The sequence below is a fragment of the Rhinoderma darwinii genome, chromosome 1 (genome assembly GCF_050947455.1).
Source record: "Rhinoderma darwinii isolate aRhiDar2 chromosome 1, aRhiDar2.hap1, whole genome shotgun sequence".
NCBI classification, from domain to species: Eukaryota; Metazoa; Chordata; class Amphibia; order Anura; family Rhinodermatidae; genus Rhinoderma; species Rhinoderma darwinii.
The window spans coordinates 288,113,290-288,140,992 of record NC_134687.1 but is presented as its reverse complement, the minus strand read 5'-3'; the positions used below and the strand labels follow the sequence as shown (position 1 = coordinate 288,140,992).

The following is a 27,703-nucleotide window of genomic DNA, read 5'->3' as shown; positions in this document are numbered from 1 at the left end:
TTTTACAGAGGGTTTAATGGTAATTTGGTCATTGTGGCAGAGTTCGTCTAGTGCCACTCTTTCTGGTTTACTGAGGTTAGCAAGTGCTCTAGTTTTATCCAATTTAATTCTTTTCAGATCTGCACATACCAACTTGACGAAAACATCAATGTGGGCGTATTGTGAGAATGGTGGAGTGAGCTTCGACTTAGGACTCAGCGAGGAGAAAGGACCAACAGCTGCAATGGGCCCAACTTCATTTTCATATAAGAGTTTCAAGATCTCTGAGTGTGTTGATTTCGGCCCTATCAATATCCCCCGCGCCCAATGCATTGTTTTTAAAATATTTATGTAGGGCCACCTTTCTGGCGAATAGGTTCACATCCTTTGTCCAAACAAATTAGTCGAACAAAGGAGTAGGAGTAAAGGATAGACCTCTAGGTAATAGTGTCAACTGGGAGTCATTTAGGTGAATGGAGGATATGTTATACACCTGCATTTCGTTGCTTCTGGTTGGGACAAAGCGAGTAGATTGTGCTGCTATTAGCCCAGGTTCCACCGAGGGTTGGTAGTTCCTAAAAAAGGAAACGTATTAAGGGGTCCACTTGTGTTGTTGGTAGCGCCGGTAGGGCATTTGGTAATTGTAGAATTTTGGCTGGAAACTATCCCAGTTGTTCGAGGGGTTGATGGTATAATTGAAGTAGCAGAAACTACTGGTACAGAGAAGGCTGATAATAAGGAGGAATTGGAAGTAATAGTGGGAATCGGATTTGGCTGGCATTTCGTGTTTGATCTGGTCTGTACAGTACTTCTTTTGGAAGAGTTAAATCTATAGTTTTTAATTTTGCGTTTAGTGCCCAATCTAGAACTGGGAGAGCGCACAGATTCGTCGGTGCCAGATAGTCAGAGAAATCTGTGAAGACTTGTACACGTTTAGGGGCAAGGTGTGACTGTGTTTTGTAAGAATATGCCTGACCAGTATCAAAATCTCTGCGATCTCTAACGTACTTGCGATGCTTCCTCTCTTATCTCAGCTTGTAACTTTTTAATATTTTTTTGTAATTGAATTCGCTTAGAGTATTAAATCCCTGAATATCCCCAATTTCCTTCTCCAACTGGAGAGCAGTTTAATTATGGTCACGTTTTTCAAAGTCCAAGATATGTTGCAATAATCCCAAGGAGCTCTCAGTGAGAAGCTCCTCCCAACCTTTAACAAATTCTGCGTCGCTGCGATAAGAATTGGGGGTGATATTAATGCGGAGCCCCCTACATACAATTTTCTGTTGTATATAGGTCTCGAGGTTAGCAATTTCCCAACAAGATCTAATGTATTTCTGTTAAGTTTTTTGTAGATCTTTAAAAGCAGTGTGTATATCGAACTGATGTAATGGGATATTGTCTGTAGAAAATACATATGCTGCCTCAGCGGACAGTGTTTCTGAATTTATCCTTTTGAACAGAAAACCTGCCATAATCCTAAATATATAATATAAATGACGTTCCAAGTTTTTAGAACAAGGTCTAAAAACTTATAGGTCTTATAGTCAGGTGCGTCTTATACTCCGAAAAGTACTGTAGGTCATAATTGCCCAGCCCTACTGAACGGCGTAAAAAAAAAAAAAGTAAACCGCCAGAATTGTTTTTTTTTTGGTCACCTTGCTCAATAAAATGGATTAAAAATTTATCAAAATGTCACATGTACCCCAAAATTGTAGCAGAAAAACTACAGGTCGTTCCGCAAAAAATACGCCCTCATATTGCTCACCAAAAATATAAAAACAGTTGTCTCACTGAAAACATGGAGACACAAAAAACATTTTTTTTGTCAAATACTTTTTTTCTTTGCTAGGCCCTGTTCACACGGAGTTTTATTACAGGCAGAAAAATCTGCCTCAAACTTCTGTCTGGAATTTTGAGGCAGATTTTGACCTGCTTGCAGGCCGTTTGACGCGTTTTAAGTGGCATTTTTCTGCTGCGGCCATGTCAATGGGAGGTCAGAGACGGAACCCCCTGAAGAAAGGGCATGTCGCTTCTATTTCCTGCTCGCGGGAAAAAAACCGCCTCCGCCTCCCATTGAAATCAATAGGTGGTCATTTCGGCAGTTTTTTGTGTTAACTCTGTGTGAACTCTTCCCACAAAATGACGTGTCTGGTATGTCGTAGTGCGCGGGGGGGAGGGGGGGGGATGTATGGAGCGCGCTCCATACGCTACGGGTGTCGGCTGTGTTTTACAGCCGACACCCGGGACTAGCTGCCAGGAACAGCGATCGTGCCATTCCTGGCTGTTTAACCCCTCAAATGCTGCGGTCAATCGCGACCGCAGCATCTTAGGCGTTCAAATGAGATTGGGGGGTGACGATGGCAGTCATGGCAGCCCAGGGGCCTAATGAAGGACCCCAGGACTACCTTCACTCTGCCTCTGCAAAGCTTAACAGATGCCTGTAAAAATGACAATATACTTCAATATATTACCTATATAAATTTGGTATCACCGTAATCATATTGAGCCACACAATCAAGTTGTCATTTTTACCGCACGGTGAAAGCCAAAAAACAATGCAGGGATCGCAGTTTTTTTTCCAATTTCCGCCCGCAAATATATTTTTTTCTGTTTCCCAGTACATTATATGGTACTTTAAATGCTACCAATAGAAACTACAACTCCTCCCGCAAAAAATAAGCCCACACACCACTCTTTTTTCTGACGGAAAAAATCAGAGTTATGGCTCTTGGAAAGCGGCAAGTGAAAAACGAAAAATCAAAAAATGGCTGCGGCGGGAAGGGGTTAAAGTGGTAAAATTTTTTTTACAAATCTTGGTATCTTCGCATTCATATCGACCAGTAGAATAAAGTTAAAATGTAGTTTTTACGGCATGATGAGTCCCGTAAATACAAAATCACAAAAATAAAGACGGTTTTGCTGTTTTTTCACCCCACAATTTTTTTTCAGTTTCCCAGTACATTAAATAATGCCATGAAAAACTACAACTTGTCCCGCAAAAACAAGCCCTATATCAGGCTGTATCGATGCAAAAATAAAAAAAAATTATGGAAGGGATGGAGAAAAAAAACAAAAATTTATAAAATTGGCTTAGTTTCCAAAGGGATATAGAACAAGCCGAAGTAGAAGGGCTACATATACAATGCATTTGTAAAGTCTTCAGACCCTTTTAGTGTTTTGACATTCTGTTATGTTGAGGCCTTGTGCTAAAATAAAGAAAAATATTCAAGGTTTTCCCCATCATTCTGCACTCCATACCCTATGACGACAAAGTAAAAACAGAATGTTAGTAATTTTTGCTAATTTGTTGAAAAGGTAAAACGTAAATATTTCATTGACATAAGTATTCAGACTCTTTACTTAGGACTTCGTTGAAGCACCTTTGCAGCGATAACAGCCTCCAGTCTTCTTGGGTATGATGCCACAAGGTTTGCACACCTGGATTTAGGGATTTTCTGCCATTCTTCTCTGCAGATCCTCTCAAGCTCTGTCAGGTTGGATGGGGACCGTCGATAGACAGCCATTTTCAGGTCTCTCCAGAGATGTTTAATTGGGTTCAAGTCAGGGCTCTGGCTGGGCCACTCAAGGACATTCACAGAATTGTCCCTAAGCCACTCCTGTGTTGTCTTGGCTGTGTGCTTAGGTTCGTTGTCTTGTTGGACCGTGAACCATCAGCCCAGTCTAAGGTCAAGAGCACACGAACAGGTTTTCATTAAGACTATCTCTGTACTTTGCTCTATTCGTCTTTCCCTCAACCCTGACCAGTCTCCGTGTCACAGCCGCTGAAAACCACCTACCAGCACCATGCTTTACTGTTGGGATAGTATTGGGCAGATGAGCAGTGCCTGGTTTCCTCCGGATAGGACGCTTAGAATGGAGACCACAGAATCCTGTTTCTCACAGTCTTGGAGTCCTTTAGGGTTTGTTTTTTTTTGTAAACGCCATGCGGGCTTTCATGTGTCTTTTACTGGAGAGGGGCTTTTTCTGGGCATTCTGCCATAAAGCCCAGACTGGTGGAGTGCTGCAGTAATGGTTGACCTTCTTGAAGTTTCTCCCATCTGCACACATGATCTGTGGAGCTCAGTCAGAGTGACCATTGGTTTCCTGGTCACCTCTCTTACCAAGGCCCTTGTCCCCCGATTACTTAGTTTGGTGGGGCGGTCAGCTCTAGGAAGAGTCCTGGTTGTTCCAAACTTCTTCTATTTAAGAATTATGGAGGCCACTGTGCTCTTGAGAACTTTCAGTGAAGCAGACATTTTTTTGAACCGTTCACCAGATCTGTGCCTCCACACAATCCTATCTGAGCGCTACAGGCAGTTCTTTCCTTCTCATGCCTTTTTGCTCTGATATGAATGGTCAGCTGTGAGACCTTATGTAGACAGGGGTGTGTCTTTCCAAATCATGTCCAATCACATGAATATACCACAGGTGGACTCCAATCACGGTGTAGAAACATTTCAAAGATGATATAGAGAAATGGGAGGTGCCCAGGAGGTAAATTTCAAGTGTCATAGCAAAGGGTGTGAATACTTATGTCCATGCAAAATTTTAGTTTTTAAATTAGCAAAAGTTTCTAAAATTCTATCTTCACATTGTCATTATTGTGTATAGAATGCAGAATGATAGGGAAAAACTTGAATTTTTTTTTTTTTTTTTAAGCACAAGGGCTCAACATAAAATGTGAAAAAAGTCAAAGGGTCTTTAGACTTTCAGAATGCACTGCATGTCACTGGGTGGGCCCAGGAGTCAAGGAAGCCTGCTCTGTGATCAGAGCAGGGCAGGACAAGAAATTGACCAAATTCAGCCTTAGAGGTTTACAGCGTTCAGCAACGTGTCACAGCACTAGAGCCTGCAAAGGCAAGTAACTTACTGAACATTTGGTATGAACAATTATTGGTAATAATGTTGGTGATCTAAGGTCACAAAAGGGTTATTTAAATCTTTATGGAGTTCCAAAGTATTGTAGTGGTGAACTGCAATAACCCTGGCGGTCTAGGGTAATGCATGGGGAAAATGGTAAGACCATTAGTGGTCTAGGGCAGTGAAGAGATTAATACTAATAATCCTGGTGCGGTCTAGGGTAGTGAATGGGTTAAAATAATGACACTGGTAGTCTAGATTAGTGAAAGGATTAACCCCTATGCCAAAAAAAGAATGCAAGGAATATATTCGGTATTAAAAGGGTTGTCAGGTGAGATAAAATTTGTGGCCTATCCACAGGAATGGGAGAAGGCTATAAAACGGTGAACCGCTGCTACGAGTATCACAGCATTTATCAGTATGCAGCAGTTTAAGAGATGAAGGGAAAACGGTCCCTTCAAAAGGCTGATCGGTAGGGGTGCCAAGAGTCGGAACCCCACCGATCAGATATTCATGGCCTACCCTGAGGATAGGCCATCAAATTCATCTGACAAGACAACCCCTTTAACTCCTAAGCAGTAGCTTTAGAGGTGTCATAAATCGTATCACAACACAGTGAATGTGACGCACTTATCTCTGCTTTATCACATATGGTTTGCCTTGCTAGGACAAAATTACTTGATTTGTTCCTGACCAAAGGAGCATTGGAGGGTGGCACTATATGGCGTCCTACAAATAAATAATATTATATGTATACACATACACAAATAAAGGTTCAATGTTTCAGTAAAAGCACATCCTGAATAAGAACTTCTGATTTGGATTAGTATTACTTAAAGTAAAGCATGCTATAAATCTTTAGAACCGTACTGAAAATTACACTGCTTGGCACATGGTTTTTGTGCAGACTACAAAATGAGTCTGCAATATGTGCCTATAGGCAAACAGATAGATCTAATGTGTTTGCGTTCACATTACCAAGTTGATGAGGTAAAAAGACATCACACCAAGAAATGAGATTAAATCTAGATTATCCAGATGGATGGTGCAGCACATAAAGCTAATTACATGTATTGAGACCTAAATACGAAGTATTGCTTCTGCGTGTGTATGAGATGGTGCCTGTGATCAGGCATTGCTGCTAGCTGCCCACTGTTTACCTTTTCCAACAGCTCATTCCTCATCTCCCCAGTGTAACGCGCTTGTGTCTGAAGATGGACAGTCTTGGTCACTGGTGTTCGTTCCTTGCTGATTGTAGGTGTGCGCCCAGGAGCCAGAAACTGATTAGCCAAGGCTTTTTCAGTAGGTGAGGGCTGCAGACAAAGAACACAAGCTGTAACCGAGTGAGCGATACATCTAATAAAACATTGAGAAAACAGACAAGAAAAACTCCAAAGTTAATTTTAAAATTAAGATTAATAAGACTCAAAGAAAAATTCTAAGGTGTGGTTTCAGTACCTTAGCGCCTCCGTGCCCTCATGTCAATTTGTTCTTGAGCTGAAAACCTGTGATGGGCTAATTTCTAGGCCATGGTTGCAATACTATAATGCAGCTATTGTCAGTCAGAGGGGGACCTCAGAAGTAGCAAGTCAATTAGAAAGTTAGTTAAGGCTTCGTTCACATCTGCGTTGGGACTCCGTTCATGGGTTACCTCTGAGCTTTCCGTCAGGGGAACCCATGAACGGAATCCAAACTAAAACAAACGGAAACCATAGGTAAATTTCAAGCGTCATAGCAAAGGGTGTGAATACTTATGTCCATGCAAAATTTTAGTTTTTAAATTTGCAAACATTTCTAAAATTCTATCTTCACATTGTCATTATTGTGGATAGAGTGCAGAATGATGGGGAAAAACTTGAATTATTATTTTTTTTTTTTTTAAGCACAAGGGCTCAACATAAAATGTGAAAAAAGTCAAAGGGTCTGAAGACTTTCAGAATGCACTGTATGTCACAGGGTGGGCCCAGGAATCAAGGAAGCCTGCTCTGTGACCAGAGCAAGGCAGGGCAGGGCAGGGCAGGAAGTTGACCAAATTCAGCCTTAGAGGTTTACAGCGTTCAGCAACGTGTCACAGCACTAGAGCCTGCAAAGGCAAGTAACTTACTGAACATTTGGTATGAACAATTATTGGTAATAATGTTGGTGGTCTAAGGTCACAAAGGGGTTATTTAACCGCTTCCCGACCGCCCACTGTATATTCACGTCGGCACTTGCTGGGCTCTGTGCAGTGCCGACGTGAATTCACGGTGGGTGTTAAAAGCAAGATCCGGGTGTCTCAGAGTAGCGCTGACACCCGGATCGCGCTGTTATCACCTGCCTCTGGTCCCGGAGATATGATCGGGACCTGATTAGTTCAGGTCCCGGTCATGTGATCGCAGGGAAAGTGTGTTGTAGCAACGAACTGGAAAGTTTGTTGCTATAACAAACTGGAAAGTTTGTTGCTACAACAAACTTTCCCGGGGACCGATTGCGGGTGCTGCAGTCGGTTATAAGGCAGAACCGGGGGCCATACAACGGCCCCCGGTTCTGCCATGCAAGGCAGCCTATGAGAACCAGCCGGAGGCAGGTCCTCATAAGCTTCCTGTCAGTGTGACTCTCAGCGTCACACTGACAGTATATAATACGTTACACTACCTAGTAGGTAGTGTAATGTATTATAGCAGCGATCAGTGCTGCCAGTCTTCAAGTAAAAAGTAAAGTAATAAAAATGTTTTATAAAAGTGTAAAAACAAGTTATAAAAGTTACAAAAAAATGCTTTTTTTCCTATAATAAGTCTTTTATTATAGAAAAAAAAATGAAAATGTTAAAAAAGTACACATATTTGGTATCACCGCGTTCATAACGACCCAAACTATAAAACCATAATATTATTTTTCCCGCACGGTGAACACCGCAAAAAAAATTATTAAAAAACAATGTCAGAATCACTATTTTTTGGTCATCAACCCTCCCAAAATATAGAATAAAAAGTGATCAAAAAGTCGCATGTACCCCAAAATAATACCAATAAAAACTACAACCCGTCCCGCAAAAAACAAGCCCTTACACCGCTTTTTTGACGGAAAAATAAAAAATTATGGCTCTCAGAATATGGTGACACAGAAAATAAATAATTTTATAGAAAAATGATTTTATTGTGCAATCGCCACAAAACATAAAAAACCTATATACATATGGTATCGCCGTAATCGTACCGAGCCGCAGAATAAAGTAAAATGTCATTTATACCGTACGGTGAACACTGTAAAAAAAAAAATACAAAAAACTTTGTCAGAATTTATGTTTCTTTGTCACTTTGCTTGCCAAAAAAATCTAATAAAAAGTGATAAAAAAATAAATAAATCACATGTACCCTAAAATGGTACCAATGAAAAGTAACGATTGTCCCGCAACAAATAAGCCCTCACACAGCTCCGTTGGAGAAAAAATAAAAAAGTTCTGACTCTCAGAATATGGCGATGCAAAATGTGTAGAGTGTTCCAAAAGCAGATGAGATCGGGCGACCATTTATCAGTGCGACACCGGCCACATATCTGCGGATTATTATTTATTTACCCCATTATTGTACCCTCTTATTATGTCCTGATGTTCTCCGCACAAGTTACATATACCCCCACATTATAAATTGAAATACCAGCAAAACCCCAAACAGAACAGTTTTCAAGCAAAATCTGCGCTCCAAAAGCCAAATGGCGTTCCCTCCCTTCTGAGCCCCACAGCGTGCCCAAGCACCAGCTTACGTCCACATGTGATATTTTATATCCGGGAGAACCCACTCAACATTGTATGAGGTATTTGTCTTGAGTGGCACAAACTGGGCACAACGTATTGTGCATTAAAATGGCATATCAGTGGAAAATTTTAATTTTCAATTTGCACCATCCGCTGCGCAGTAACGCCTTCGCGCACCATGACTTAATAGCATGTCGTGGTGCGAGGGGTTATATATGGAGCAGGTTCACGCGCTGCGCCCGCTCTATATTCTGCAGGTGTCAGCTGTGTATTACAGCGGACACCCGGGACTAACTGACAGGAACAGCGATCGCGCTGTTACAGGAGCCTGTAAAATGACATTATACTGCAATACATTAGTATTGCAGTGTATTGTACCAGCGACCTAATGATCGCTCGTTCCAGTCCCCTAAAGGGACTTTTGGGAGGTTTCCACTGTTTTGGTACCTCATGGGCTTTGCATATGCGACATGACACCCGAAAACCATTCCAGCTAAATTTGAGCTCCAAAAACCAAATATTGTTCCTTCCCTTCTGAGTCCTGCCGTGGGTCCAAACAGCAGTTTATTACCACATATGGTGTATTGCTGAAATAAGGACAAATTGCTTTACAAATTTTGGGGTGATTTTTCGACTTTATTCATTGTAAAAATTAAACATTTCTATGTTTTTTCAGAAAAAAGTAGATTTTCATTTTCACGGCCTAATTCCACTAAATTCAGCAAAAAAACTGTGGGGTCAAAGTGCTAACTATACCCCTAAAAAAATTCCTTGAGGGGTGTAATCTTCAAAATGGGGTCAGTTTTGGGGGGATTCCACTGTTTTGCTCCCTCCAGGGCGTTGCAAACGCGACATGGCACTGAAAAACAATCCAGCAAAATCTGCGCTTCAAAATCCAAATGGCGCTCCTTCCCTTCTGAGCTCTGCCGTGTTCCAAACAGCAGTTTAGTACCACATATGGAGTATTGGCGTAATCGGGAGAAGTAGCTTTACAAGTTTTGGGGTGCTTTTTAATCTTTATTCCTTGCAAATATTTTTTTTTATATTTTTTCAGAAAAAAAGTAGATTTTCACTTTCACAGACATACTCCAATAAATATAGCAAAAGACCTGTGGGGTCAAGATGCTAACTATACCCCTAGATAAATTCCTTGAGGTGTGTAGTTTCCAAAACCGTCTCACTTTTGGGAGATTTCCACTGTTTTGGCACCACAAGACCTCATCAAACCTGACATGGTGCCTAAAATATATTCGAAAAAAAAGGAGGCCCCAAAATCTACTAGGTGCTCTTTTGATTCTGAGGCCGGTGTTTCAGTAAATTAGCGCACTAGGGCCACATGTGGGATATTTCTAAAAACTGCAGAATCTGGGCAATAAATATTGAGTTGCATTTCTCGGGTAAAACCTTCTGTGTTACAGAATTTTTTTTATTACAAATGAATTTCAGCAAAAAAAAGAAAATTTGTAAATTTCACCTGTACTTTGCTTTAATTCCTGTGAAGCGCCTAAAGGGTTAAGAAACTTTCTGAATGCGGTTTTGAATACTTTGAGGGGTGCAGTTTTTAAAATGGGGTGATTTATGGGGTCTATCTAGTACATAAGGCCTTCAAAGCCACTTCAGAACTGAACTGGTCCCTGTAAAAATAGCCTTTTGAAATTTTCTTGAAAATGTGAGAAATTGCTGCTAAAGTTCTAAGCCGTGTAACGTCCTAGAAAAATAAAATAATGTTCAAAAAACAATGCAAATATAAAGTAGACATATGGAATATGTAAAATAGTAACTATTTTGTGTGGTATTACTATCTGTTTTACAAGCAGATACATTTAAAATGAGAAAAATCATAATTTTTGCAAATTTTCTCAAAATTTTGGTGTTTCTCACAAATAAGCAATGAATTTATTGATCAAATTTTTCCACTAACATAAAGTACAATATGTCACGAGAAAAGAATCTCAGAATCGCTTGGATAGGCAAAAGCATTCCAGAGTTATTACCACATAAATTGACACGTCAGATTTGAGAAAATGGGGCTGGTCATGAAGGTCAAAATGAGCTCGGTCTTGAAAGGGTTAAATCTTTATGGAGTTCCAAAGTATTGTAGTGGTGAACTGCAATAACCCTGACGGTCTAGGGTAATGCATGGGGAAAATGGTAAGACCATTAGTGGTCTAGGGCAGTGAAGAGAAAATGTTTTCCGTTTGTCACTGTTGTTTAACCCCTTCCCTCTTTAGCCACTTCCTTCCTGACAGAGCCTCATTTTTCAAATCTGACATGTTTCACTTTATGTGGTAATAACGTCGGAAAGCTTTTACCTATCCAAGCGATTCTGAGATTGTTTTCTCGTGACACATTGGACTTTTATGATACTGCCAAAAATTTGCTCGATATGTTAAGTATTTGTGAAAAACACCAAAATTTAGCGAAAAATTAGCATTTTTCTCAACTTAAATGTATCTGCTTGTAAGACAGGCAGTTATAACACAAAATTGTTGCTAACTAACATCCCCCATATGTCTACTTTAGATTGGCATAGTTTTTTGAACATCCTTTTATTTTGCTAGAACGTTACAAGGCTTTGAACTTTAGCAGCAATTTCTCACATTTTCAAGAAAATTTCAAAAGGCTAACTTTACAGGAGCCAGTTCAGTTGTGAAGTGGCTTTGAGAGCCTTATATATTAGAAACCCCCAAAAAGTCACCATTTTAAAAACTTCACCCCTCAAAGTATTCAAAACAGCATTTAGAATATTTATTAACCCTTTAGACTTTTCACAGGAATTAAAGCAAAGTAGAGGTGAAATTTCCAAATTTCATATTTTTTTGCAGAAATTAAATTTTTAATCCAATTTTCTTTATAACGCATAAAGTTTTACCAGAGAAATGCAACTCAATATTTATTGCCCAGGTTCTGCAGTTTTAGGAAATATCCCACGTGGCCGTAGCGTGCTACTGGCCTGAAGCACCGGCCTCAGAAGCAAAAGGAGCACCTAGTGGATTTTGGGGCCTTATTTTTATTAGAATATATTTTAGGCATCATGTCCGGTTTGAAGGGCTCTTGCGGTGCCAAAACAGTGGAAATCCCCCCAAAAGTGACCACATTTGGGAAACTACACCCCTCAAGGAAATTATCTAGGGGTATAGTGAGCATTTTGACGGCACAGGTTTTTTACAGAAATTATTGGAAGTAGGCCGTGAAAATGAAAATCTAAATTTTTTTCAAAGAAAATGTAGGTTTAGCGATTTTTTTTCTCATTTACACAAGGACTAAAGGAGAAAAAGCACCACCAAATTTGTAAACCAATTTCTCCCGAGTAACACATGTGGTAATAAACGGCTGTTTGGACACACTGCAGGGCTTAGAAGGGATGGAGCACCATTTGGCTTTTGGAGTTCACATTTAGCAGGAATGGTTTGCTGAGGCCATGTCACATTTACAAAGCCCCTGAGAGGACAAAACAGTGGAAACTCCCCACAAGTGACCCCATTTTGGAAACTACACCCATTGAGGAATATGTATGAGGGCTTGTTTTTTGCGAGACGAGCTATAGTTTTTATAGGTACAATTTTTGGATACGTGCGACTTTTTGATCACTTTTTATTCCAATATTTGTAGGGCAAAGTGACCAAAAAACAGAAACTCTGGTATAGTTTTTTACGGGGTTTTTTATGCTGTTCACCGCGTGCAATAAATAATATAATATTTTGATACCTCCGGTATGAAAAAAAACTTAAGCTTATTAAAAAAAATAAAAAATAATTACGGTTACTAAAAAAACACATTTTATGGAAAAAAAGTGGTTTTATTTTTAAAGTGTAAAAAATAAAATAAAAATGACACATATGGTATTGATGCAATCGTAAGGGTCCGGACACCTTGATTAAACTGCCGGGTGAACGGCGTACAAAATAATAAAAAAAAAAAAACACGGCAAATTTCCACCCCCAAAAATCAATTTAAAGTAAGTCCCATGTATCCCAAAATAGTACTAATGAAAACTATACCACCTTCTGCAAAAAACAAGCCCACATATGGACAAAAAAACAAAAACAAAAAAACTTATGGCTTTTGAAATGCGGCGATGCAAAAACATTTTTTTTTTAGAAGGGTTTTTATTGTGCAAACGTAGTAAAACATATAAAATACCTATACATATTTAGTATCGCCGTAATGGTACTGACCCATAAAATAAAAGGTAACATGATTTACGTCGCATAGAGAATGGTGTAAATTGAAAACATGAAAATCAATGCTGGAATAGCGTTTTTTTTTTTCAATTCTCTCCCAAAAAAAAAAAAAGTTTATAGAAGTTCATCAAAAATAGTGCAATTGAAAAATACTTGTCCCGCAAAAAAAAAGCCCTCATACGGCTATCTCGACAGAAAAAAAATAAAAAAATATGGACTATGAAATGAGACGGTGAAAAAAATAGTGCTTGGTCATTACTGCGCAAAAAGGCCAGGTCATTAAGGGGTTGACCCGTTCTTGCATTTTCACATACATGCACGTCATGGGAAGGGTCACCTTCCCGCATTTGGACTCGCATGTACGGGATGGTAATTGCGTGGGCACAGATGCTGTGTCAGAACCATCACCACAGAAGCCTGGCTCCCGCTGCAACGGCTGAGATTTGAGAAACCTTCAATCTCAGCCGTTTAACCCCTTAAATGCTGAGGCTAATAGCGAACACTGCATTTAAATGTCTTGACAGAAGGAGGGGGCTCCATCTGTCACAGATCGGCTGCCCGCGAATGCAATCGCTGGCAGGTTGCCATGGTAGCTAGGGGCCCAGCAAAGGCAATAATGCTTTGGTATAGTATGTATACCAAAGCATTATATCTGCAAACAGAAGATCGAATGGTGAAGTCCCCTAGTGAGACTTAAAAAAAAAAAAGATTTAAAAAGGTTAGATAAAGTTTATGAAAAAAAAAAAAGGTTAAACAGCAAAAATAAAATATTTTTTTTTAATGGTTTTATTTGATAAAAGTGTAAAAAAAAAAAACAAACATTAAAAATACACATATACGGTATCACCATTATTGTAATAACACAAAAAGTAAGAGTAAGTCTTACCGGTAATTCCGTTTCCTTGAGTCCACCATGACAGCAAACTAGGAGGATGAGCCCTTGACCTCTGTAGGGACGGGAACTGAAAGAGGTTAAAAGGGCCCCATCCTCAGCCTCCCACTAGTGTGTACCATATCACTACACCAGAAGGAACTAGCTAATCCTATCTGTATTTTAACTTCACATACCACTAAGAAGGTAGGGTGGGCAAATGTATGCCGTCATGGTGGTCTTAAGGAAACGGAATTACCGGTAAGACATTCTTACTTTCCATTTCGTCCCCCATGATGGCACACTAGGAGAATACCAAATGAGATTGTTTAGGGTGGGACTACCGCCTGGAGTACTTTGTGGCCGAAGGCCAGGTAAGGGAATTAGCCCAGATAGCTGCAGTACAAAACTGGTCTAACGAGTCTCCCCCCCCCTTTCTGCCCATGACGAAGCTGTGGATCTGGTGGAATGGGCTTTGATGTTTATAGGAACTGATTTTCCCCCAAGAGAGTAACAGATTTTAATTGTTCTTTTTATCCATCTAGCGATGATAGCTTTTGAGGTTTTCTGTCCTTTATTTATCGCCCTAAATTGGACCAGGAGTTGGAGTCCTACCGCCAATCTGCAGTAACCTGTAAATATTGTTAGACTGCCCTTCTAACCTCAAGACAATTAAATTGTTCTTTTTGAGTTTTGGGTTTCTGGCAAAATGAAGGAAGGACAATCTCCTGATTTCTATGAAAATCTGAGATGACTTTTGGAAGGAAATTAGGATCAAGTTTTAATACGATTCTATCATCCGCTATCCTAACATATGGTTCGTGTGTGTACAGCGCCTGTATTTCAAGTGTTTGAGGTCTATGTTCTCCATTGGTTCGAAGCGGGGGAGGGGGGGGGGTGTCTGGTTAGAGCCCTGAGGATAATGCTAACCTCCCAATGCGGATATGACTATCTAATGGTCGGCCTTAGTCTTGAGGCTGCAGACATTAATCTTTTCACCCGCCAGTGTTCTGACCGCTTCTGAGTTTTGACAAAAAATGTACTCCAACCCCTGCTGTTGGATGACTGGATGATTCTGGTCCGAGGATTGGTTCTCACACCAGGAGGAATATTTTTTCAAATTTTTAGGTAAATTGCAGAAGTAACTGGTTTACGACTTGCTTTTAGGGTTTTTATTACTTTCTGGGATAAACCTTTTTTCTTTAAACAGTGTCCCTTCACGATCCATGCTGATAATTGAAGGTTCTGGAGACTTTGGTGCCGTAACGGCCTTGCACCAGCAGATCTTGTTTTAAAGGAAGTTCTATAAAATCTTCCAGTGCCAATTCTTTAAGAATTGGGAACCAGGTGCCTTTTGGCCAGAATGGGATAAGTTTCAGATTTTCCCTGTAAAGCTTTTGAAGGACTCTTGACATAAGCATGCACAATAGAGAAAATAGGTGAGGGATCAGCGACGCTCCTCTGAGATCATCTGCGGAATGAACAATGTATTTGCCGGCTGCCACCCACTGTAGTCCCTCGGTGGATGTATCCTTCTTACCGGAGACAAACGTGTAACGAAAAGATGAGTGAAAAAAAGCCGTATCATATGCAGTAACGGCGCCAGGCACGGAGGAAGAACGAACGAAGTCTCAGAGGTATTTTTCAATGGTACTCCTTAATAGAACGACTACGCGTTTCTGGACCGAACTGGTCCCTTTGTCAGGTCCGTAACACTTTACAGAAGCGGGAATGGTGGAAAGGAGTATGCTAGATCCATGTCCCAAGGCTGGGATAGAGCATCTATGCCTAGGGGACCATCCTGATGGTTTAGGGAGAAGAAAAGCTGTTTTGGAATTTAATTTGTTCGCAAACAGGTCTACTTGAGGAAACCCCCATTGCAGTGTGATCTGAAGAAAGACTTCCTGATTTAGAAACCATTCACACGGTTCTAGGTTTTTCCTGGGGAAAAAAATCAGTTTCCATATTCTCTGACCCTTTCAGGTGGATGGCTGATAGAGAAAGCAGATTTTCCTCTCCCCAACAAAATATTCTCTGAGATAGTGAGAGCAGGGTGGGAGACCTGGTACCCCCCTGGTGCTTTTGAAAAGCCTCTGTCATCATGTTGTCCAACAGTACTTTGACATGGTTGTTTTGAAGAGTGAAGGAACCGGACTTCAGTGTCTCCCAGACTGATCGGAGTTCTCAGTAATTTGAGGATCGAGCAGCTATGGATCTTTCGATCCAGGGATGACTTTTCTGTCCCAGGAGGAAAGTATCCAACTTTGAAGTGGATGGGAATGGTTCTGGTTCCAGGCGACTGACTGAATGCAAGCGGTCATCTGACCTAGCATACTCATTGCCGCTCTTACTTTGTAAGAGGTGGCTTTTTGAAATTTTTTGATATTGGAAATTAGATTCCTTTTTTCACCCGGTAGTGGAGGGTAGAGTCCGAGTGTGCGGAATCAGATTTGATTTCTGATCATTTAATGATCCAACCCGGTTCTGCTAGTTGGCCTGTTATTAGCTTTACCGGAGTGGAAAGAATCTCTTGGGTATTTGCATAATTAGGAAGTCGTTCAGATAGGGAATTATTATAGTCCCCTGTCTGCGAAACGAAGCTATCACTTATATCATTATTTTGGTGAATACCCTTGTGGCAGATGAAATCCCAAAAGGGAGGGCTTTTCAACCGGTAATGGACCGACTCGTCTGTCCTTTACTTCAAATCTTCGGAATCTTTGAGGAGGGATGAATGGGACGTAGTAGTAAGCGTCCTTTAAATCTAGGGTGCACATGTAAGCCCCTATCTTTATTAAAGGGAACCTGTCACCAGCATTCCACCAATTGAACTTTACTTATCTCTCACTGGCCGCTGCTATCAAAAGTTTATTGCCGTTATCTCCTCTCCTAAAGTCCTCCTCCTGTAAATAACAGTCTGCAAACATTTTGCTCCTTTTATCGTAATAATCCGGTGTCCCTTTGTGCGCACACACCAGAAGAGGACAACAGTAAACAAGCATGGGATTTTGTGTGCTGAGGGAAGGCGTGGAGCTGTCAATCAAAAGTAAGGAGGCGCGATAAACTCGGAAAGACTTGAGGAATGAAGATATGACTTTGCAAACGAAGATTTGACTAATGTTCATTTGCATACGGTTTGGGAACACTAAAAAACTGAATACTAAAGCTACGGAGCCGACTAAGACGACAATTATAGATTACATAGAAATTCTTTTTCATCCACTAACACCTGGTATTGCTGGTTTAATAGGTAAAATGCTCATGACAGGTTCCCTTTAAGGGAGTGGTAGATGCGACGGATTCCATCTTGAACCTCCTGTAAATGATCCAACTGTTGAGGGGTTTCAGGTTTATTATTAGATTGTATGAATTGTCTGTTTTTTTTAATGAGAAATAAAATACTGTGGTACTTGAGGATACTGTGGTACTTGAGATATTACCCCTCTCTGGTGCAAGTTTTGGGTGTTCTCACACCATCTTTTTCAGAAACTGAGGTCCGAATAAATCTCTTTGGAGGAAAGGTTGAAGATTCTATTCGATAGCCGTTTTTTATTATGTCTGGGACCCATTTGTTTTGGGTGACGTTGTTCCAGGGACTGTAGAATTTTAGCAACCTTCCTCCGACCCTCTCGTCATGGTCTGTTTTCTTGTCTATAATTATTTGGGTTGAGCAAGAAGCCTCTACCCCTCCACCCTTTGGGGTAACTCCAATGACCTGTCTTTCCCTTTCCTCAATAGTTTTCACTCTGGGGTCTTTGGGAACAAAAGGGATATTTCCTTTTTGTTGGTTTATCGTTCGAAAATCCCTTCTTTCTATCGGGCGCCTTCTCTAGGATTTGTTCTAGGTCTTGTCCGAAAATATATTACCCCTGGGACGGAATGTTACAAAGCCTATTTTTTTTTTGTATTTCAAATTTTTTATTTTCAACAAAGCAAGTAAGGATACAGAAGGAAAAAAGGGGGAGACGAGGGTACATCAATAAAATCTGAACACAATGCGAAATGTACACAGTTAACTCTACAAGTCTGCTTGATTTTCTGAATTGTCAATATTTCGAAATACTTCTCACATCTACTGTTGTCAATATAGATAGACTTGTACCATAATTTAACATCTCTTTGCGACATTTCCCTATACCCTCTTGCCACCCCCTCACAAAGGACCATCTGTGACGATAGTCAAGAGTCAGATGACAGAAAAAGAACAGTAAAAAAAGAAAAGAAAAAGGAAAAACAAAGAGGATTAAAAGATATGAGGGAAGAGGGGAGTCACAAAGCCTATTTTTAAAATGTGTCCCCCTTTTGCCAGTATCTTAACCACAGAGACCTTCCTGCGGCATTGGTACGGACCCCCACCTTGGCGGCGAACCTGATGCATTCCACCGAGGCATCTGCTAGAAAACCTGTTGCTGCTTTTAGGAGAGGAATTGACTCTGCTAATTGGTCCCTGGGTGTTTTTACCTTGGATCCTGTTGTGTCAATAGAGCCTGAGTGTTGGCAGATATAAACTGCCGTTTTGGTCCATTTTTCTTGGCCGTTTTGCATCCGTTCAATTTTGGGCCGTGTTTCCGTTTAACGGCCGATTTTGACCAGTTTTGCATCAGTGTTTTTCCGTCCGTTTTAAAAATGGAAGAATTTTGTTTGTAAATTTTCTGCCACACACTTCCCTGTGTAGATAATGCCACAGCCCCATATGTAGGTAATGCCACACAGCTCCCCTTGTAGGTAGTGCCACACAGCCCCCCTTGTACATAGCCACCCCATGATGGCACCCCCACCTTCCTGTAAGGGACAGCTCCAGGAGAAGTCTCTGACTTCACTGTCCACATATGGACAGTGAAGTCAGGGACTTCTCCTGGTGCAGAATCACCTGCCACAACGCCGAGGATTCCGCTTCAGAAGTCCCGGACCTCACTGTCAGGGACTACTCCTGGAGCAGAATCCCTGGCCACAGAATCGGCCGAAGCTGTGGCCGGGGATTAGGGATTCAGCTCCTACAGGGAGCAACAAAATACCTTCCTCCTCCTCACATGCACTTCGCACTGTGAGGAGGAGGAGAGAGCGAGTGCCAGAATGCACGGCCGTCACTCGGATCACATCTGAGTGACAGTGGTGCTTTACACGGCCCCATAGACTTCTATGGGAGCAGTGTGTCTGGGAGAACGGTGCAAAATAGGGCGTGCTCCACCTTTTGACGGCCTGGTTTACCGGGCCGCCCAAAAAAAAAATCCAAAAAAAAAAATCGGCCTTGTGAATAGCTCCATTTAGGGTCTATTGTTCATACTGCGGCCGCGTGACGGCCATCACACGCCCGAGAATCCCTGCCGTGTGAATAGGGCCTTAAGGTGATTCTCTAGCTCGCCTAACCAGATAAGGAGGGTTCTAGCTACTGAAGTGGCTGCTATGTTGGACTTCATGCTAAACATTGATGCTTCTCAGGCCTTTTTTAGAAGACAATCAGACTTCAGGATCCATGGGGTAGGTTAACGGAGCTGAATCTTCAAATGGCAAGGATGTTTGTTTAACTACCCTTGCCATCTGGATATCCATTTTAGGGATATTGTCCCAGATACCTGTATCCTCTATTAAAAAGGAGGCGATTTCTAAATTCACGGGAGACCCTCAGCATTTTTTCCGGGTCCTTCCATTCCTCATTTATTAACTCACAATTCATTAATAGGAAGCACACATTTTTCTTTCATTTTAGACCACCAGACATCTCATCTTGACAGTTTTTTTGTTTTTTAACTTCCTCAATATCCATCGTACCCGATTGCTTTTAGTAAAGCATTCATGTCCTCAGAGGAAAAGTAGTATTTCCTCATCGTCCTGATCTCCTTTAGGATTTATTGACCCCAATTCCTCCATGTCCTATGGATCTTTAAAAAAACCAAGAGGCCCCTTCAGTGTCTGAATCAGATGGAGGTTCATTTACTAACTTCGCCTTTCCTTTACGGGAGAGGAATGGCCGCGTATTGATGAGTATTGAACTTCCTCTCTGATTATAGAACATAGGTCATCCACAAAAGAGGATTGTTCTGCTTTGATTTATTTATTAATACATGATGAACATAGTTGTAGGATCTTTTAAGCTCTCCATGCTTAAGTTTGAGAGAGCGAGAGAGAGCGAGAGTGAGAGAGAGCGAGAGTGAGAGAGAGCGAGAGAGAGCGAGAGAGAGCGAGATCCAGATAGTACAGTTCACAGTAATATATAACGTATTATCCCCATGGGGAAGACTCATGGGTGTGGATTGGCAGGAGACCTCAAATTTTTCAAACTGGGACCGCACCGGATCGGAGCCAGGAAAGGACATGCTTGAAAACACAGACCTCAGAACAGGATGCACGTGGCAACTTACACTGAACACACCGGTTTATTTACCTGCTCCGCGTTCCTGATTCAGTCCCCGCTTGTGACGTCACTTCCGCCGGATGTTTGGTCGCGTAGCTCTAGCCCCAAGTGGGTCGGGACGCTGGCGGAAGTGCTACACTCCGTCCAGCTTTAGTATCACTCGACGGCAGGCAGACGGTTGGTTTCTCCAAAAAGGGGGAGAGAAACCCCCAGGTACGCTCCCCCCAAATGGAACACTGGTTGGAAGGAGGGAAGCCCCTGATCCTGCCCTCCATCTTAAGGTTAGAAAAATCTTTTCTTCAATCCTCCCCCTCAGGGGGAAGAGGATCCTCTCTTCATCCTGACTCCAGTAGGGACAGGAAATACACTGGTGGGAGGCTGAGGGTGGGGCCCTTTTAACCTCTCCCAGTTCCTGTCCCTACAGAGGTCAAGGGATCATCCCTCCTAGTGTGCCGTCATGGAGGACGAAATAGAAAAGTGTGTTAACACGTTAATTCAACCGCATGGTGAACAACGTACAAAAAACAATAGCGAAATAGCTTTTTTTTCTCCATTCCCCCCCAAAAATAATAAATGTAAATCATGTATGCACCCAAAAATGGTTTCATTGAAAAACACAACACGTCCCGCAAAAAATAAGCCCTCATACGGCTATGTCAACGGAAAAATAAAAAAAGTTATAATTCTTGGAATGCGAAGATGAAAAAAGAATGCTTGGTCATTGAGGCCAAAATAGGCCTAGTCGTTAAGGGGTTAAAAAAAAATCCTAATATCTTCCAGACTTCGAACGGGCCAACGAGCCATCACAATGAGCTGACCCTTCCTGTTCTGTAGAGATCCCTTTTCAGAAGTCATCTCATAATCTCAGGGGAGGATTACATTGAAAGGTAACACCTCCATAAACATATATTTACGAGTTTGTTTTTTTTCCCATGTTTTTGACAATTTTGTAATCATGGCAAACAAAAAGTTGCATTAATGATTATGAAAATTGTGACTCATGTATAAACAACCTTAGGCTACATTCACATGAGCGTGTCCGATTTGTGTGCGTAAAAGATGCTGCGTATTTCCTGCATTTAATGTCCATGTGCCATCAGTGTGCATTGCGTATTTCATCAGTGTGCTTTGAGTGTGGCATGCGTTTTTCACGTCCGTGCAAGCACTTTTTTTTTTCTTTATTTCTCTTTCGTTTGACGCGAGAAACACTGACAGCACACGGATGCCATCCGTGTGCTTTGTGTTTTTCTCGCACCCAGACACTTCAATGGGCGCCCACATCCGCAAAAACGCAGCAATATAGGACATGCAGTGAGTTTCACAGAACGGACACTCGATGCGTGAAAACTCACGCATGTCTGAATAGCCCCATTGAAATGAATAAGTCCGTGTGCAGTCCGTTATTACAACGGACAGCACACGGACGAGGAATACGCTCGTCTGAATGAGCCCTTATGCCAGGATTACGTACACACAGTTTATTTGTGGCAGCTTTTGGCTCTGTTTTATATTATAAGCCAATGCCAGAAGGGGATCCATAAGGAAGGAAAGGTATGACGAAAAGATTGATGCATCTCCTTTCTTTTGTGTCCACTCCTGTGTTTGGTAAAAAAAAGAAATAAAAAAAAATGGAGGCAAAAGCTGGTGTGCGATTCTGGCTTTATAATGCTAGAGGCAGATAACACAGGATTACATACAGAATAGGTGATGGGGACAGCTCACCTCTCCCTCTCTGCACAGAGACCTCCGCAAATAACACAGGGTAAGTTTAGAACACTTTCTTCAATACTACAATTTAGCCTTCGATCAAAAATTACCTCTATAATTTGTATTTTCGATACTGATGATCCATTCAACAGTTGGCTAGCACGCACATTTCTTAACCCAAAATCAATAAGCTCACATTTACTTATCTTTCTAAACTTAGTCTCGTCACCCCCCCCCCCCCCTTCCTCCGTGTCATCTATGGGAGAAAAATTCCAAACAAAACTTAATGCCAAAAGGATTTCCTCAAACTCATGAATGAACCATAAAAGAAAGGGTCACACCTATCCCATGGACAGGAAACCTCTGAGAGCAGTCACTTCCCCAGACATTGACGCAAAAATCAAGTTTTAAATAAATGCAGGACAAAAACAGCAAAGTTCACATATTGAAGAATGGGTGTGCTTGGTCAATGGGGACATTTTCCATATTGCAAATATGTTTTATTCAAATGAATAGGATTTTTCTGAAGTCTATTCGCTTTGCAGAAAAAAATAAAATTAATTTAAAAAAAAAAAAATCGGCACAGATTTTAGGATTTTCAACTATGCAGCATGCCAGTTCTGTCGCATGATTTATGCAGATGTTTTGCTGATTTCAATGCGAATATCTGGAGGTATTTTTCCACAGACATCTGCTGCCTTAACCCCTTCAGAACGCAGCTTGTTTTGGCCTGCAGGACACAGGCGATTTTTTTCAAATCTGACATGTCACTTTATATGGTAATAACTCTGGAATGCTTTTACCTATCCAAGCGATTCTGAGATTGTTTGCTTGTGACACATTGTACTTTATGTTAGTAAAAAAACTTGGTCGATAAATTCAGTATTTATTCGTGAAAAACACCAAAATTTAGAGAAAATTAGCAAAAATAACATTTTTCGAAATTTTCATTTATCTGCTTGTAAAACAGATATTAATACCACACAAAATAGTTACTAGTTAACATTTCCCATATGTCTACTTTACGTTTGCATTGTTTTTTGAACGTACATTTATTTTTCTAGGACGTCGCAATGCTTAGAACTTTAGCAGCAATTTCTCACATTTTCAAGAAAATTTCAAGACTATTGTGTCAGGGACCAGTTCAGTTCTGAAGTGGCTTTGAGGGCCTCATTGTCAGGAACAAATACACGGTAAACAGTGAGGTCCCTGTTCTTGCCAAACCTCTGTCCCTACCTACTTGTACGACCCGACCTAAATGACAGTGCACAACTGGGCGGCGTTCCCTATACTAGTACAAGTGAAACTGACAAACTGATAAGACAGAGACAGTACGAAATAACAAAGGGTAACCTGGGAAGTACACGGAGGGAGAGGCAGGGCAATTGCGCCACGGACAAGTCCGGGCACAAAAGGCGGAGTCAGGCAGGCAGGGTCAAACCGGAAGTCAGCAGGCAAAGAAAAGTCAGCAGGCAAAGAAAAGTCAGGAGTCCAGCCGGGGTCAGGGGTCACAAAGTAGTCAAAATGAAAGTCGCTCAGGGGAGTCTAAAACAAGGGAAAGCACCAGGCTAGGTAACTCTAATTACAGGCAAAGGCCTACTACACCAGGCTGAACTAAATAAGGAGAGGGCGGGAGCTCAGGAACATCAGCCAGGTTTTGATTGGCCGGACGTTCCTAAGCTCCTATTGGCTGCAGACTTCCTCAGGCTGCCAGGCCGGGCGATGCCCGAGCGAGTGACTCGACGTCCTGGAGACCGAGGGAGCCACAGGAAGAGAGTACGTGACACATATTAGAAAGTCCTCATAAATTACCCCATTTTAAAAACTGCACGCCTCAAAGTATTCAAAACAGCATTCAGAAAGTTGTTTTTTTTTAACCCTTTCGGCGTTTCGCAGGAATTAAAGCAAAGTAGAGGTGAAATTTACAAAATGTAATTTCTTTTCGTTGCCGAAATTCATTTGCTTTAGATTTTTTTTTGTACGACAGAAGGTTTTACTCAAGAAATACAACTCAATCTTTATTGCCCAAATTCTGCAGTTTTTAGAAATATCCCACATGTGGCCGTAGTGTATTAATGAACTGAAACACAGGCATCAGTAGCAAAGGAGCACCTAGTGGATTTTGGGGCCTCCTTTTTTTAGGAATATATTTTAGGCACCATGTCAGGTCTTGTGTTGCCAAAACAGTAAAAACCCTCCAAAAGTGACCCCATTTTGGAAACTACACCCCTCAAGGATTTTTTTCTAGGGGTATAGTTAACATTTTGGCCCACAGTTTTTGTGCTGAATTGATTAGAATTAGTCAGTGAAAATCTACCTTTTTTTTGAAAAATTTTTTAGACGTTTTTATAACGAATATAAGGAGAAAAAGCATCCAAAAACATTTGTAAAGCAATTTCTCCCGATTAGAGCAATAACCCCATATGTGGTAATAAACCGCTGTTTGGACCCACGGCAGGGCTCAGTAGGGAAGGAGCGGCATTAGGATTTTGGAGCGCAGATTTTGCTGAAATGTTTTTCGGTGCAATGTCGCATTTGCAACGCCCTGGAGGGAACAAAATAGTGAAAACCCCCCAAAAGTGACCCCATTATGGAAACTACACCCCTAAAGGAAATTTTCTAGGCGTATATAGTTAGCATTTTGACCCCACAGTTGTTTTGCTGAATTTAATGGAATTAGTTTGTGGAAATGAAAATCACATTTTATTCTGAAAAAAACTTGACATTTTTCATTTTTACAAGGAATAAAGGGAGAAAAAGCACCCCAACATTTGTAAAGCAATTTCTCCCGATTACGGCGATACCTCATATGTGGTAATAAACTGCTGTTTGGACCCACGGCAGGGCTCAGAAGAGATCAAGTTTTGCTGGATTGTTTTTTGGGTGCCATGTCGCATTTGCAAAGCCCCTGAGGGACCAAAACAATGGAAAACCCCTAAAAGTGACCCCATTTGGGAAACTATACCCCTCAAGGAATTAATCTAGGGGAATAGTGAGCATTTTTACCCTACAGGTGTTTTGCGGAATATATTAAAGTTAGGCTGGAAAAATGAAAATCTAACTAAAATGCTGTTTTAGCTCAGATTTTTTATTCTCACATTGTATAAAGGGAAAAATGCACCCCAACATTTGTGAAGCAAAGTCTCTTGAGCACCGCAATACCCCATACGTGGTCATAAACTGCTGTTTGGACACAAGGCGGGGCTGAGAAGGGAAGGAGCACCATTTGGCTTTTGGAGCACAGATTTAAATTAAATGGCTTTTGGGCACCATGTCGCATTTGCAAAGTCTTTGAGGTGCCTGGACATACAGATTTTCCTCTTTTGCTTGAACATGACAGGACAAGCAAAAAAAAAAAACCTGAGTAGTAACCCTATTTTGATAATAGAAACGATACTTTTTAAAAAATATATAATTTTTAATGGACAAAATAGTTAAAGGGGTATACAAGTAAGTAAGTGTAATTTAATTTAGTAATCAAGGGAGGAATGATTGTCATGTGATACGTTGTATCCTTTCTGATACCTCTCTTAGAACAGACATGACATAGGCTTTAGCAGTTTACTTTTTTTTTTGCAGTAGGAGGCACTTCACCGGGGAAATGCTGTCCTGGTGGCCTCATTAGTAGTCCTACTTGCCCCCGCTTCTTCCTGATCTCCAAAAATAAGGCATTTTATGACTTTTCCTTGGTAACCAAGATAAGTTTCCTGATTGCCGGTATGCTTAAAAGGTACAAAAGAATTGCACATGGCATTTTGAACCAGATGGACAGCTAATTTTTTGTAGCATGATCTGGTTTTACTCATGGCACTATATATCTGATCAGCGAGGTCAACTCCACCCATGTTTTTATTATAATCCTGTATGCATACAGGCTTGGAGATTGTGGCGCTCGCCCCACGTATTTGGTCTGGACTGGTGTCATCGCCATGAATTGAGGTCAGCATCAGGACCTCTTTTTTTTCCCCTAAATTTCATGAGCAGGATCTGGTCACTGCACAATGCTCTGCGCTCCCCGGCTCTCAATTTATCAGCTATAAATGGTTTGGAGAGGCCTCGCTGGTTGCGGCGAAATGTGGCACAGGCTACCGTGTTTTTATCTTGGAGGCACTTAAAAAGTGGGATACTGGTGTAGTGGTCATCAAGGTACAAGTCGTATCCTTGATTTAGAAGTGAATGCATGAGGTCCCACACAATTTGTCCATTTATTCCCAGAGAATGGGGGCAGTATGGGGGATTTATTTGTGAATCTTTCCCCTCATATATTCTAAATCGATGGGTGTATCGAGGATCACTTTCATAGAGCTTATACATTTTTATTGCGTATCTCGCCCTTTTATTAGGTAAACATTGGCGAAAGTGCAGCCTCCCTTTGAAGTGGACTAGGGACTCGTCGATGCATATATTTTTCTATGGGATATATGCCACCTGGAATTTCATGTTCAGAAATTTTTTTAGTGGCCTTATTTTATTTAGCCGGTAGAAGTTAGGGTAATTTTGGGGGTGAAACTGAGTTATCACTATAATGTAAGATTTTCAAACCGTTTCATGAGCTTTACAGCCCTGTACATTGGGGTATGAGTGGCAAGAAACTGCGTTACGTATAAGTTGGTTTGCGCAACTATTATATCAATTAATTCAGAAGAAATATAAAACCAAAACAAACAAAAACTATTTCCCTGTAACCCATGATGTCCATGGGGGGCAGCCAGATGGTGTGGCTTGCGGTAGGCTGAATCTCAACGCCACCTCTTCTACACCTTTGAGGAGGTTCCTCAATATCAGTGGAAGATGACAAGAAGAATTGGAACTCCTCGTCCGAACAGACAATAGCACACGCCTCCTCTGCGGTATATGGGCGCCGAGACATTTTAACGGTTTGTTTTTTTCTATAAAATCCCTAATGATCACAAACTAACCCTAACAATTTTTTTTTTACTTCACTCAAAACGTAAAAAAAGTAAAGAGTAAGGATCACACTTCACAGGCTCTTCAGGCAACACAGCTCTAATCTCCTCAGATTGCCGTCGCACACTAAGGACATTACAGCTGGTTACTGTATCCAGCCAGATTCTTTTTACTAAATAATACGGTGGTCTGTCAGGACTGACAGACCAATCACAGAGTCTGCCGCCAAGGAACCACTCTGATTGGTCCCCTGGCCGATGACGGAGATGGTCAGCTGCCTGACAGCTGCCATCACTATTTCATACCATTTCTGTCACTAGCAGTGACAGTTTATTGACTTTTTACTGCAAAGTGCTGTAATTGGTCTGTTAGAATTAACAGACCAATCACAGGGATTGCCAGCATGGGACCGCTCTGATTGGCCCCCGGCCGTTGACAGAGCTGGTCAGCTGTCTATGACTATATATCATAGGGATTTTTTAGTAGTAGATAAATACTCTGTAGTCCTAGCCTAATGCATTCGTATGGACATAAATTAAATAACCTGCTACAAAAAAAGGTCTAAGTCTAGGTCTAACCCCAGTTTCTTTGACGGAATGAATAGCGCAGTTGACTACGCTATAGATTCCGCCCAAATAATTAAAACCTTTACGGAACGAAGACAAACGGAAACCATTAGCAACGGAAGCATTACCATTAAAATCAATGGCAATGCAAACGGGAGCTATGGTTTCCGTTTGCTTTTCCGTTGATGGGTTCCTCCGACGGAAAACTCAGCCGGAACCCATCAACGGAAAGCGAACGCTGATGTGAACACACCCTTAGACCACTTTCACGCATTAATATTGTGAATCAGTAATGGTTAATTCGGTGCAACATCTCTAAATGTCACTTCATAAGTGTACTAGTCAGAATAAGACCAAAATTGAACCAGAAGAGAACTGAAGGTATTTGCTAAAACCCATTATTCCTTCTCTACACCTCCCTTTTACCAGCTCTCTCTACTTACCTTTATGAAATTAAAAAATGTTTTCCGCCATCAAACAATGCTTTGTTAGCCCTGAAACTCCTAGATTTCCACCGAACCCTAAATCTAGCAAATAACTAGT

At 41.2% G+C, this 27,703-nt stretch overlaps 1 protein-coding gene across 1 annotated transcript in view; it reads right to left on the bottom strand.

Annotated features, from left to right (window-relative positions):
- The window catches only part of USE1 (unconventional SNARE in the ER 1), a 124,449-nt gene that overhangs the window by 20,829 nt on the left and 75,917 nt on the right, over positions 1–27,703 (bottom strand). Inside the window, exon 4 of the mRNA XM_075850860.1 lies at positions 6,000–6,152. Coding sequence (XP_075706975.1) covers positions 6,000–6,152 — 153 coding nt within the window. The remainder of the gene's footprint in view (positions 1–5,999; positions 6,153–27,703) is intronic.